Below are 14,677 nucleotides of genomic sequence, written 5' to 3'. Positions count from 1 at the left end.
AACTGATTCACTTTGTTATAAAGCAGAAGCTAACACACCATTGTAAAGCAATTATACTCCAATAAAGATGTAAAAAAAAAAAAAAGAATACTAGACAGCACTTCAGTACTATACTTGGGAGCCATTTTAAATAGTGAGAGCACCAACAAAAAGCACAAAAATGCAAACACCATTGCACTGAATAGACCACAAAAAGGACACATTTTCACTATGAGAGCTGAAATGAAAAGGCAGAAGATCACCTTGTTTAACTTCAGCAGAGACCTCAGTGTCAGGTGACAACTGCTTTGCCACTCAGCGAATGTCCATGAATGGACAAAAGTGCCGAGCACTGTCTGGGGTGAGGACTATATTTTCGCAAGCAGGTGAATTCACAAATACACTTGCCCCTCGAACAACACAGGTTTAACCGCACAGGTGCACTTATATGTGCAATGTTTTCAACAGTAAATACTACAGTACTACACGATTCAAGGGGGTTGAACCTATGGATGAGGAACCATGGATATGGAAGAACCGCTCATATGGAGGGCCGTCTACAAATTACTCAAGGATTTTTGACTGTGCAGAGGGTTGGCGCCCCTAACACCTGAGCTGTTCAAGGGTCAACTGTACTGAATCCACGAATAGTGATGATCAACTATAATCTCTTTCAGGAAGTAGAATAGGAAGGAAGACCTCCTTTTTTATGAGATCAGCACTATCCTGATACCAAAGCCAGACAGAGACAATAGAGGAAAACTACAAATTAATATCCCTCATGAACATAACCATAAATGTCCTCAACACATCCAATCTGGCAATGTATAAAAAGTGCAATACACCACAACCAAGTGAGGTTTCTTTCCCCAGGAATGCAAGGCAATTCAAAATTTGAAAATCCATGTAATCCACCATATTAAAAGTCTAAAAAGTAAAGCAAATGATCAATTGATTCAGAAAAAGCATTTGACAAAATTCAACATCCACTCATGACAAAAACTCTCAGCAAACTAGAAATAAAAGGGAACTTTCTCAACCTGGTAATAAGTGTTCACAAAAAATATACAGCTAATAGGAAACATTTTCATTAAACCTTTGTCATTTGCTACCACCTCTTGTCTGCCAGGAAACAGACCTGGGAAATACACATGAAGTAAATCCAATACTAAATGAAAGATTGGAAAAGATGCCCTTCTTGCCGCCCACCCATCTGTTCTCAAGGTGTGACTTTCCTATCACAAACTTGTAATAGGTTTTCTCCTGGCAAAACTATTCTTACCTTTTATCAAATAAATATATCAATATTTAATGGTGTTGTCACAAATATTTAATGATGTTTTCACAAAAAGCATCATGGAACCCAGAGCCACTGTGGTGCACAACTCCAGGAGGCAATATTCACATAAATACAATATGTAAATATGAATGGTTCCCCTGGAGTTGTGCAACAGATTCCTGACTGATTCTACCACCTCAACAAACCTGAAGACCAGCGGCACACAGGATAGTAGAATGGAAAGAACAGTGGTATGAGAATTCAGAGAAAAGAAAAATCAACATGAGCTAGAATAACTGGGGAAAGAATTTACTTTCTTTTTTCCTCTCAAGAATCATACAATACTGTTGTGTTGAAGAGCATTCCAGAACCTCCTGTATTTATGAAAACTTTAGGAGACTGGCAGAACTTAATACATAGGCTTCTGTTGGAGACCTGTAAGTGGGATAGATGTACAGAGAATAGGTATAAATGAGAAAAAAAAAGTGTACTCCCACCCATCCTTCTAACTCAAGAGAGCCCCACTCTAACCCTTATAACCTCACCATAGCTAGATTCTTCAGCTCTCTACAATACACCCCACAAATGGCCCAAAACACAGATGTTATTGCCTGCATAAAAACTCTCTACAACTAGAATAAAAATATTTGTCCGCCCAACTTGTACAACTCACAACATTTTAGTCCCAGCTTACCTTTTCTGGCCTTTTCTTTTACTACACTTCACAATACTCAAAGGTAAATAGCATGCACACAACATATGCTGCATTTTTTCAGCCTTTCTTCTGCCTGGAATACCCTTATCCATATTTACCCCTGAATACCCAGGCCAAACCCTCCCTGAGACCAACCTTACCATGTTCCCTCCTCCACCAAATTTCAGTAATACTTTTAGTTTGCTATTATACAGCCTCAACAACACAAATTTATTTTTTGATTATATTTTATTATAAAAGGTGAAAACAACACAAAGTTATCTCACAGTTCTCTGCGTCAGGATTCTGGGCATGGGTTAACAGGGTCTTCTACTTAAGGTCTCACTGAGCTGAAACTGAAGTGACAGCTGGGACTGTGAACTTATCTGAGGCTTGGGCTTGTATTCTTTTCCAAGCTTACCAGGAAGCTTACTTGTTGGCAGGTTTTAGTCCCTTTCTGTTTTCTTGCTGACTTTTGGCCAGGAGCCATTCAGCAACCAGAGGCTGCCTGCCATTCCTTGCCACAGCAGTTCACAAAGTATAAGTCAAGAGAGTGAGATCTGGGGCAGAATCTCCTAAAGCATGAGATGGATCTTTCAGTGGGTTCCCAAACTTGTCCATAGCTAGTTTAGGTCTCTGTGTGATTCCACACTGACCTTGGGAAACAAGTGGCAAATGGGGTCCCCGAGGTTAGAGGCTTTTCATTAGAACTGTTTCAAACCTCTGCACCCATTTGCTAAGAAATGACATCTTTACAATATTTAGTTTTCCCATTCAGAAACATAAAATGATCTACATTTACTAATTTTTCAGTAATGTTAACAAACAGTGCTTACAACATACTAGGCATTATACAAAGAACTTTTCACACATTCTAGCCTAATCACCTAACACTTCAAATGGTAAATTCTATTGTTATCTCTATTTTACAGTTTGGGGAAATTGAGAACGCTTAGTGTAATCCCTACAACTCCAAATGTGGCTCTTAGACCAAACCACCAGCATCACCTGTGAACTTTTTACAAATGCAGAATCTCTGGCTACACTGCAGACCTACTGAATAATAATCTACATTATAATAAGCTCCCCAGGTGATTCTTTTACACATTAATGTTTGAGCACTGGTTTAAATAACTTGTTCAAGCTGACATAATAAACTCAATAAAGATCAGATCCAGATTGTTAAGGTTATTCCCAAGTTGCTATTAAAAATAGTCCTGGGACTTCCCTGGTGGTCCAGTGGTTAAGACTCCGTGCTCCCAATGCAGGGGGCACAGGTTCGAACCCTGGTCGGGGAACTAAGGTCCCTCAGGCTGCACCGGTCAGCCAAAAAAACAGTCCCATGTTCCTCATTGTGTCTTTCATAGGTGATTAATGATACGCATGAGAAGTGTTCTTCTATTATCTTTATCTTGTAATCCATCTCTTTTTGACATCTTCCTTCTCCCTCTCTCTCTCTCCCCCACACACAAACAATGTAAAAGAGAAAACCTTTCCTAAAATATCAACCCATTTCATGGGTACCATCCATTTAAACTTACAAAATTTGTCAGAACCACTCAAATCATATAGGAAACTAATCACTATAAATCAATAGCAACACATTTAAATTTTTATGTTACTATTTAGAATAAGTCACTAACACCATTAAGCACTTTATTTGAAACTGAATATGGCTAAACCAGCTACTGAATAATTCAGACATCAGTGGGTTAAAGATTCAAGATGATTTGGGCCATCCCAAGCTGTGAACTCCAATGAAAGTCCATTCTAAATGTAGTATCAACTGCTAAATGTCAGCAGCCAAAGAATTTTCAAATGAAAAGTCTTTCACAACGTAATTTTTTACTAAAACATAGATCAAATTACTGAGAAGACGCTATAATTAATAAGGTTTACAATGTCCCTTGATGCCCAGGACTAAGTACATCTGTATTTACCATTAACCTATTTTAGTTTTTGTCAAGCAAGGTCAGAAGTAAGAATTATCACAGAAACTTCCCTATGTCCAAATGTAATTCAAAAGGGTCTTGGGAGGCAAATACCTTGGTGTGTCTTGAAGTAACTTTCTTTCTTTCTTTTTTTCACAAAAAAGATATTCAACCAGTTTTCCTGGCAAACAATACTTAATATAGTTGACTAATTTTACTCAAATTGTGCTCTCTTGAATGTGAGAACAGTGTCTTCTCTTTTATATCCAATAAAAAAAGGTGAACAAAGATTTAGCACTCACGTACAAGAAAGCAAGTTAAGCTCTGCAGGTAGAAACATTTAGAAGTCTCTGCCTTCAAGGAGCACAGACTTACTAACATATATAAACTGAATTTCCTCCTACTTGTTCACAGTAAAATATGTATTTTATTTGGGGAAGATATACCTTCACGGCTAATCATTTTCTTTAAAAGCACTCAACTTATAATCTTTGAGAAAGCTTTTCTTAATAGGACTCAAAACCTAGAAAAGCATGAAAGGTAAAGATTGGTAAATTTATTTACATTAACAGAAAAAATGTCGGGTTTCCCTGGTGGCGCAGTGGTTAAGAAACTGCCTGCCAATGCAGGGGACACGGGTTCAAGCCCTGGTCCAGGAAGAACCCACATGCCGCACAGCAACTAAGCCCGTGTGCCACAACTACTGAGCCTGTGCTCTAGAGCTCGCAAGCCACAACTACTGAGCCTGCATGCCACAACTACTGAAGCCCACACGCCTAGAGCCCGTGCTCCGCAACAAGAGAAGCCACCGCAATGAGAAGCCTGTGCACCATAACGAAGAGTAGCCCCCAATCGCCGCAACTAGAGAAAGCCCGCGCGCAGCAACAAAGACCCAACACAGCCATAAATAAATAAATATTTTAAAAAACATAAAAAATGTCTGCAGAATTAAAAAAAACTGCATAAATCAAGTCAAAAGCCAAAAATGGGAAACAGATCTGTGACACATATGACAAAGGGCCAGTTTCCTTAACCTACAAATCACTCTTAGAAATTAGTATAAAAACGACCAGGAAGCAAAAAAAAAAAAGTGCAAAAGATCTGAATAGACAAGTTTACTGAAAAATATACAAACAGTCAATAAGCGTAGGAAGTTACTCTATAATAGTAGCCACTAAACAAATGTGGCTATTTAAGCTTAAATGAATTAAAATTAAATAAAATTCAAAATTCAGTTCCTTCGTCAAACTAGCCACATTTCAAGTGCTCAATGGCCACATGTGACTAGTGGCTTAGTGCACTGGACAGCACAGATATAGAACATTTCCATTAAGTTCTAATGAACAAAATAACAAAAGAAATGCTTTGTTAATATATCAAAATGGCAGAGTAAAGACTGATAGATTTCTTGGATAACAGAGAAAAGTGGGAAGAAACAAGAACCTTCAAAATTTTGGAGGGGAATATAAACTGCCACTAACTCAAGTTCACAAACTCTTTATCTTAACTATTCCATTCACACAAATGTACATACACATACGCCCAGATATATATACTGAAGTATCTGTTACAAAAGGGGAAAAAAAACTATAAATGACTATTTTAAATGATGGTACATCTAAAAACAATGGAATATTAAGAAATCATTAAGAAGAATGAAACAGATACATAAGTAATGGCATTAAAAGGCATTCTTGACATTCATAAAGAATGCAAATTGAAGAACTGTACATAAAATATAGATAGGTATACATGTTTATACATATTTCTACATACAAGTTTAAAAGTACAGAAAGCTGTATTCAGACTATCAACTATAACTATAGTTAATTTGTTTGGTAACTAAATTATTTTCAATATTTGTGTATGCAGACTTTCACTTAATCCCTATTTTCAGTATAGTGACTCATTCAAGACTAAATCTCTACATACTGCTGTTCTACTTTTTTTTAAATAACGAGCCTATTATAACTGTAACAGTAACTCAATTTAAACACTATTGCTTTTAAGTCATATCTAAAGAGTTCTAAAACTAAGTATATTCAATAACCTTTTAAAAAACACTAAAACATGATAAATCAAACTGTACTAAAAATACTAAATTGCACAATACTACAATACTATAAACTATGAGGATGGCCTCTATGAGATATGGGAAGAAAGAAAACAGAACTGGAGGGGCATTCAGAGGCTCTTGTAAAAAGGACAAAGATAGCAGGTTTTAACAAACCTTACTGATCAGTTCCCTGTAGTTATATCTTCCACACACAGTGGCCTCCTCCCAGACAGCTTTTGTAGTGAAAATATAATGCCCTTTCACTGACAGCAAAATCGTACAGCCTTTTAAAAGTAGATTTTGTGGATGAGGAAACAGCAAGGACTTCTGCAAATCTGACATCATTTTCTCAGCTCCTGTCATAATTCTAGGAGATGCAGCAGCAGCACCTCTCACAGACATATGTGTTCAAAAAAGATTTTTTTTTCCCTTCCTTTTCCTTAATTTCTGGGCTTTCAAGACAGGATCATGAGAACAGGACAGAAGGAAAGATGAACCGAAAATAATACAAAATTCAAGAGCAAAACACAGGGGAACTTTACTTCAACATTAAGGCAAGAATGAAAATCGCTCAAGCAAAGAATGTTACATCAAATCACTGAGCACAAACAGACTTGCAGATAGCAATTTCATAAATGTATCTCTTATAATTTTATGTCAGTTATATCTCAATAAAGCTGAAATTAAAAATAATGTAGGGGGCTTCCCTGGTGGCACAGTGGTTGGGAGTCCGCCTGCCGATGCAGGGGACACGGGTTCGTGCCCCGGTCCGGGAGGATCCCACATGCCGCGGAGTGGCTGGGCGCATGAGCCATGGCCGCTGAGCCTGCGTGTCCGCAGCCTGTGCTCCGCGGCGGGAGAGGCCACAACAGTGAGAGGCCCGCGTACCGCAAAAAAAAAAAAAAATTAATAATAATAATAATGTAGGGGCTCCCCTGGTGGCGCAGTGGTTAAGAGTCTGCCTGCCAATGCAGGGGACATGGGTTCAATCCCTGGTCCAGGAAGATCCCACATGCTGCTGAGCAACTAAGCCTGTGCGCCACAAATACTGAGCTTGTGCTCTTGAACCTGCGAGCCACAACTACTGAGCCCACGTGCCACAACTACTGAAGCCCACGCGCCTAGAGCCCATGCTCCACAACAAAAGAAGTCACCCCAATGAGAAGTCCTCACACCACAACGAAGAGTAGCCTCCGCTCGCTGGAACTAGAGAAAGCCCGTGGGCAGCAACGAAGACCCAATGCAGCCAAAAATAAATAAATAAACAACCAACATTACAAAAGAATAGATTTCTTTAATATGTTTTTCCAAGATGCAAACTCTCTCCTGGAGATTCTAATACAACTATAAATATAATACAAATACAGACATACAAGGACTCTGGCCTAGTCAATATAGATCCAAGAAGATATTACCAGGCCCAGCCATACTCCTAGCAGAAGAAAATTACTCATGGTAAAGATTAAGAGTACTGAAAATTTCTAAGTTAATACGTCTGTTTTTTCTAAAGTGTATTTTCAGATGTTTTTCTTTCTAATCATTACATAAATTTTATCATTTTACTTTTAAGTAATTCTTTTCTGTTTTCAATACTTCCTCCATAAAATAATTAGCATATGAGAGTTACTCCTTTAATAGAAACTTTCTATTTTCCAACTTATTCCCTAAAGTTAAATGACTTTAGGTAAATAACATAAATAAAAACCTATGTGCTTTCAAAATAGTATTAACCACTAAGTGAAGTCTACATAGAAATACAAACATAAAAACAAACCACTTTTTCTTCAGTCTACAAATCGCATGCTAAAGATCCGCTGTGCTCCTCATCTCTAACACCCATACTTCACTTATACTTTGACCACTTCACTCCCCAAAGATTCGCAAAGGTACCTCTAGTGCAATCTCTAAGGTCTGCCTCTCTGCCTTTTGCGTCTGCAATCGCAACAAACTTGTCCTAAAAGGACATTTTTCCCTTTTAATGCTGCCCTAGTTGTGGTGGGTGACAAGAGAAAAATCAAAAAGAAAATGGTATCATCATTATACCATTATATATACTATTATATACTATGAATATATACTATATATACATAGTATATATACTATGATTATACTATTTCGAAAGCTCTGCTTTGCAAAAACAGCTAAATTCCTCAAGGATGTCACCAAATGTTTACATGATACAATGTTTTGTTTTGTTTTTTTAAAAAGAATGAGCAGAACTTTAAACATAGTTCTAAAGTTAATGTAATGGTTCTCAATATCTCTGGCTTACTACAAATTTTTCTATTTAAATTGCACCAAACACTATGCTACAGATCTCTCATCCAAATCACTTCATCACCACCATCACTGCCACCTTTAAAATTTAAAACATGTAATGGGAGTTCCCTGGTGGCCTAGTGGCTAGGATTCCAGGATTTCACTGCCATGGCCCGGGTTCAGTTCCTGGTTGGGAAACTGAGATCCTGCACGCCATGGGGCATGGCCAAAAATAATAATAATAATAAAATGTAAAACGTGTAAGACTGTTAATTAAATACTTGAATAATGCTTTTTATAACTAGTGTATTTATATGAAACAAATATAAGATCAGTAGGGACACAATCCAGTGTAGTGAATGTGAATGAGCATTCAAGTTCAGTTGAATCTCAACCCCATTATTTCTCTGTCTGGTGTCCTTAGTTATTGGAAGTCTACACTCTACAAGTCTACACTCTACATTTAATCAGCCTTTTGGCATAATTTTATAATAATTATGAATCTTATTTTGCTTTTTCAGATTGTTCATAGCAATCATATCAATTTGTATAGCTCTCTCACATACACACAACACCCCAAATCATGTATGTATATACATATATATTATTGAATGAATAATTTTATTTATCTGTTGCTATATCATTGGTCAGGAATACAACCCCATTTTAATAATGCTCCCTAAAACAGGATAGCTCTACAATGCAGGTACCAAGAACACAATGAAATAAGATACTGCCTATACTCAGTAAATAACTTTACTCAGTAAATAACTTTACTCAGTAAATAACAACTTTAATATATCCTTTCTGAAACTGTTACTAGAACATTTGACTTTAATGCCTATGAAATAAGTTTAAGACTTACTTCTCCTGGTCCTCTTGATCTTATAAATATACACAGTTTCCTAATTTAGGTCAAAGTTAAACTTTCCATTTGTCAAACCACTAATTTTCTGATCTCATTATTATGCATCTGAAAATATTAAAAGATTTACTTTTGCCTATCCCTTCCACATTTACTTCTACCTATTCCTCCTACAAACAGCAACCTTTTCAACACTGAGGTTTACTTTAATCCTTCATTTTATAGATGGTAAAACAAACAAAAAAGGGTAGAGTGTTCCAGAATGGCCATCATCAAAAAATCTACAAACAATAAATGCTGGAGAGGGTGTGGAGAAAAGGGAACCCTTTTGCACCGTTGGTAGGAATTAAATTGATACAGCCACTACGGAGAATAAGTCTGGAGGTTCCTTAAAAAACTAAAAATAGAACTACCATATGACCCAGCAATCCCACTACTGGGCATATACCCTGAGAAAAAATTCAAAAAGAGACATGTACCCCAATGTTCATTGCAGCTCTATTTACAACAGCCAGGACATGGAAGCAACCTAGGTGTCCATCGACAGATGAATGGATAAAGATGTGGCACATATATACAATGGAATATTACTCAGCCACAAAAAGAAGCAAAATTGAGTTATTTGTAGTGAGGTGGATGGACCTCGAGTCTGTCATACAGAGTGAAGTAAGTCATAAAGAGAAAAACAAATACCGTATGCTAACACATATATATGGAAACTAAAAAAAAAAAAAGTGGTTCTGATGAACCTAGGGGCAGGACAGCAATAAAGACTCAGACATAGAGAATGGACTTGGGGATATGGGGAGGGGGAAGGGTAAGCTGGGACGAAGTGAGAGAGTAGCATTGACAGATATACACTACCAAATGTAAAATAGATAGCTAGTGGGAAGCAGCCACATAGCACAGGGAGATCAGCTCTGTGCTTTGTGACCTCCTAGAGGGGTGGGATAGACAGAGTGGGAGGGAGGTGCAAGAGGGAGGGGATATGCAGATGTATGTATACATATAGCTAATTCACTTTGTTATACAGCAGAAATTAACACAACATTGTAAAGCGATTATACTCCAATAAAGATGTTAAGGAAAAAAGAAAGAAAAAAAAGAATAGAGTGTTTTCTAGATTTTGGCTACTAGAAAAAAGAAGAAAAGTTTTAGTGTCACCATTCTCTTTCTAAAATTCATTTTGATTTAGACTGAAGTCTTACACATTTGCCAGAATCAAATAAAAATACCAAGCCACTAACATACTAATCCCTTCAGAACTCAGAGCTCTATTGATTAAACCAGTCTTTACATCTTTTAAGTACTTCCACATAACTAGTTAAGGCTTGAAATATTTATTATAAATGAGCAAATATACTAATTTATTATAGGAAAATCTAAACAGTAGATGCAAATTTTTCCTGCCACAATCTCTCAATGATTATTTTATCCAAAGAGATAATTCAAAAAGCACTCAGGACATTCTAGAGACTTAAAATTAATTAACATAATTAGAGTTGGGATCTGCTTACCTGTAAATAAAATTTACCATCTTTCCTTAAATAAAAGAGGTCCTGAAGTAGTATTGATCAAGTAGAACAAAGTAAAAGAGTCTTCTGTGAAGGACCAATTTCCCCACCACCCAAAAAAACTAATTCTAGAGTTTTTTCTTTAGAGAGAAACGACCAGCAGTCACAATTATGAAGATATATGGTTAAGTGAAGACACCCAACAAATAAAATGTGCTTTTATTTATTCACTTTCTTTCACAGTTCCAACTAAAGCACATACAAGTTGAAGACTCATCAACCCCCTAACACAAAACATTTACAAAACAAATGCACAAGGTTTACAAAACAAATGTGTAAGATTGAATAAACAATAGGACCCAGATTGGGGGAAATAAACAAAAATGACTGGACGGTAATATACCAAATGTTAACAGAGCTCTGAGAAGTGAAATACATGATTTATTTCCTTCTTTATACTAAAATTCTATAATTTTCCACAAGTTTTCCTACAGTGAACATTTATTACTTTTCAGAAAACTCCCCTTTAAAAAATAAAACACAACACATAATAAAGGTTCATTTAGAAGGGCTCTCCATGTTGAATAAGTATTACTGACATGATTCACCATTAAAGATAATGCCTCCAGTCCTTCTCACTTCCCAACACTAAAATGCTGTGTTATATCCTATTACTTTTCTGCTGCAACCTTACTTTTCCAAACCTTTCAATTCCACATAGTGGACGCTTTTAACTTTTTCATAAAACATAACTTCTCATTCATCCTCAATACTCTATTTTTTAAAACCTACCTCTAAATTTCGTTACAATAAATTTAGAAGGAAAAAAAAAAAGATGGTTTTATCCACTAATTACAACTTCGTGAGGCCACCATCACTTTAGCTACGGAAAAGTCAAGGCCGGGTAAACTACAGGTCCCACCATGCATTGCTGCCTTGTTCAGAGTAGGTCTCTACGGAAACAGAAAAAAAAAATTCTACAAGTCCCACCTGTTACTTCGTTTCTAAACACCTCCTGCACTTTCAGCTCCAACAACAAACGTAAAACAAGAGCCTCGTGACCTCCGGCCTGAGCCGGGAGCCCAGACAGGCAAGGGGCCCGGGGTCAGGCGGCGTGTCTGCTATAGCGGGTCAATTCTACCCAGCTCCAGCGCTCCCCTCTTCTTTCCGGGGCTGGGTACACGCACAAGCCTTCTCCTATCTGCATCCAATGGGGGCTCTTCAGCCACACAAGGGAGAAGAACCGGTTACTGTGCAAGCCCAAGAGACTTCCCCATGCCGGGGCGGGGGCTACCACAGAGTGGGGGCGAGAGCGTCGTGACCCCGAGAAGCAGCTTCAAAACACCAAGAGGACTCGTCGCAGACGCAGGGAGAAGCCACAGCCCCGCGGTGACCCTCTTCCGCCGGGCGCCTCCATTCCCACAGGGACCACAAACCCGACACTAACCTCCGCCCTCACAGCGCGGTTTTGTGCCCCCTCAGCCGGGTCGCAGGGCCACTGACCTCCCTTCCCCTGCAACCGGCGGGCGGCGAGGGAACGAAATCCTCCCAGCCTTCCCGTCCGCTCCCTCCTCCTTACCGTCTTGGCGGCCTCCGCCCAGGTCCTGCCCTTCTTCCTACGGCCCTTTTCCCTCATGTCGGGTCTTGAACTGACTGGGAGGCTCCCGTGTCCGGGCTGCGGCCGCCCTCCCTGCCTGCTCTGCCCTGCGCTGTTTTTCCCGCGGTGCCGGGAAAGATGGGAGAAAGGGGAAGTCAGGCCGGAGGAGCACCCAAGCAGAGGAAGCGGCGGGGGTGGTGCGCGGGGGGCGGTCTATGGGGCGGCCGGTCCTCCTGCTGCCGTTACCACTGCTACCGCCGCTGCCATATTGGGTCCTTACTGTACAGGCAGCCGCTACGGTCATGTGACCGCTCCCGCGCGGCCGTCACTACTGTACGCAGCCGGCCGCGCGAACGAGCGCGCGCGCACCCCAGCCTCCCGCGCGGGGATGCAGGGAGAACGAGCCGACCAGCCGCCGCGCCTGGCCACTCCCCCGCCCTCCGCGCTCCGCCTCGCTTAGAGAGCATGCGCATCGGGGAGGTCCGACGCTACGCTGCGTCGGGCGTCTTGCGCTCTTGCCTACAGCGAAAACCTGCCTGCGGAAGCGGAACTTGTTACGGCCCGGAAGGTTTATTGAGTGGATTTTGACCGCGTGCGGGGCGCTGCGGTGGCTGTAGAGACGGGGACCCTCGCAACTATCACTTCCAATAAGCCTCGAACTTTCATTTTTTATTTGTCCACGTTCATTTTTAGAAAGGTTATCTTTTTGAAGATTTACAACAATTTTCGTCCACTTTTTTTACCCCATTTGATAGATGAAGCAATTTGAGATTGAGTGACGCCAAACTCACGAGTCTAGAATATGGTGAAGCCAAAAATCAAACTACGAGCTCAGAGTCCTTTCCGTCTCTCCAGAATGCCTCTCAGTCTTAGGTGACCTTTATTTTACGGCCACCAGTAACTACATTCACGCTTTTACATGTGAATGTCTCATCAAGGACAGAAATGATGTCTTTTTTATCTTGGTGAGCTCGCTTCCTGGCACAGTGCCTGTACATTTCAGTCGCCCAGTAAATATTTGCTGAATGACTCAGCTGTATCTGTGGTCAGAAACAATTATTTGTAGTGTCCATAACAGCCTCCTGAAAGATCCAGAATGTGGCATCTTCCGTCGCATTTCCATGTCTTTATACTTAAAAAAGTAAGGAATGTGTAGTAACGCCTACTAATCTCCCAAATCCACCTGCTTCCAGAAGCTGCTTCCGATCTACTAACTATTTTCTAAAATAGGACTGAGAGTTGAGCTGTTTATTGGGAGAAAAGACCGTTGAGAACAATACTTAACTTGGAGTCCATGGATAGGTTTCAGAAGTTTATGAACCCCCTAAAATTATGGGCAATATTTTGTGTGTTAGTTGTGCATTTTCTGAGAAGAGGATTCATAACTTTTCCTCAAGTTTTAAAAGGGGTCTGTTACACGCACACAAAGTCTTAATAGGGAGTTTGAGAGGCATCTAGATACTTCCTTATTTTTCTCCTTCAGTCATTAATCAGACAGCCCCATATCAGCAATTCATAATAGATATATTTTCACAATATATTTTACTACTCATGGCACTATCCATAACATGCAAGGTATGCACCATCTCACTCTAAAGCGTAGGTCAATAGTCAGTTCAAGAAGCACCTCTCCTTTCCCAGCTGTTGACTGGGACTTGCCATCTAGCCCTGTTGCCTGGGCAGTTTACCTCAGCTTGTTTTCAAATCCTGCTAGGACAGATATTCCCACTGTCCTTACTTTGCTTTTCTGGAGCTCCATTCCCAGATTTTAATTTCAAGGGTAGGGACTGTGGTATTGCAGTTCCTACTTTTTAATCTTCCACAGATCTAAATGGTTATTATTATCATTATTATTATTACTAAATTATATATAATTCCCCAGAGAGTATTTTTGTCCCAATGTGTATTGATTCAATTTGTTATGCCTATTTGCATCTCTCATATTCCCACTCTAGTTCTGGATTTCCTTAAGTGTCCTGTCTCTACTCCCACCCTACTCAAACCCACTCTTCAAAGGATGCCAGATTGTTCTTCTTAAAACCCAACCCTCCCCCATTACTACACCCTCCAAAATTCCTAATAAAGTCAAATTTCTTAGCCCTACTTCTGCTTTTGTCTTTTCATTTGACTTATAATATTGACTCATACATCATATAAAAATTAGTGGCCACCAGTTGCAGTCCCACCCTGTCTCCCTTCAGCCCCTGATTTACCTATAAATTTGCTAATCCCAACCTTCTCCTTACTATAGGCTAATCCTTCCTTCAGTACACTGCATACTATACTGTATACAGGAGCCCAGGCTTCTCACTATCTTTGGAATGTTAGTTCATAAAATACGCCTTTTTAAAAAAAATTTTCTAGCTCTGACTCCCCTCCACCATCTTCTACAAACCTACTCAAGATCCTTCAAGATTAAATAAAGAAATTTCTTTACCCTACCACCTTACCCTACCAAATTATTTTTCTTTCTCTTCTTCACCCATAAATATCTTGAAAGCGT

At 39.4% G+C, this 14,677-nt stretch overlaps 1 protein-coding gene across 2 annotated transcripts in view; it reads right to left on the bottom strand.

Moving 5' to 3' along the window:
* The window catches only part of ASXL2 (ASXL transcriptional regulator 2), a 133,776-nt gene extending 121,280 nt beyond the window's left edge, over positions 1-12,496 (bottom strand). For both annotated transcript variants that reach the window (XM_067703506.1, XM_067703505.1), the window contains exon 1: positions 12,157-12,496. Coding sequence is in view for 1 of the 2 variants with exons in the window: in XM_067703505.1 (XP_067559606.1) it covers positions 12,157-12,213 (57 nt within the window). In the remaining variant the exon portion in view is untranslated. The remainder of the gene's footprint in view (positions 1-12,156) is intronic.
* Between the last annotated feature and the right edge of the window lie 2,181 nt (positions 12,497-14,677).

The sequence above is a fragment of the Pseudorca crassidens genome, chromosome 14 (genome assembly GCF_039906515.1).
Source record: "Pseudorca crassidens isolate mPseCra1 chromosome 14, mPseCra1.hap1, whole genome shotgun sequence".
Classification (NCBI taxonomy): Eukaryota; Metazoa; Chordata; class Mammalia; order Artiodactyla; family Delphinidae; genus Pseudorca; species Pseudorca crassidens.
Note: the sequence above shows the minus strand (reverse complement) of the source record. Positions and strands in the feature narration are given on the sequence as shown.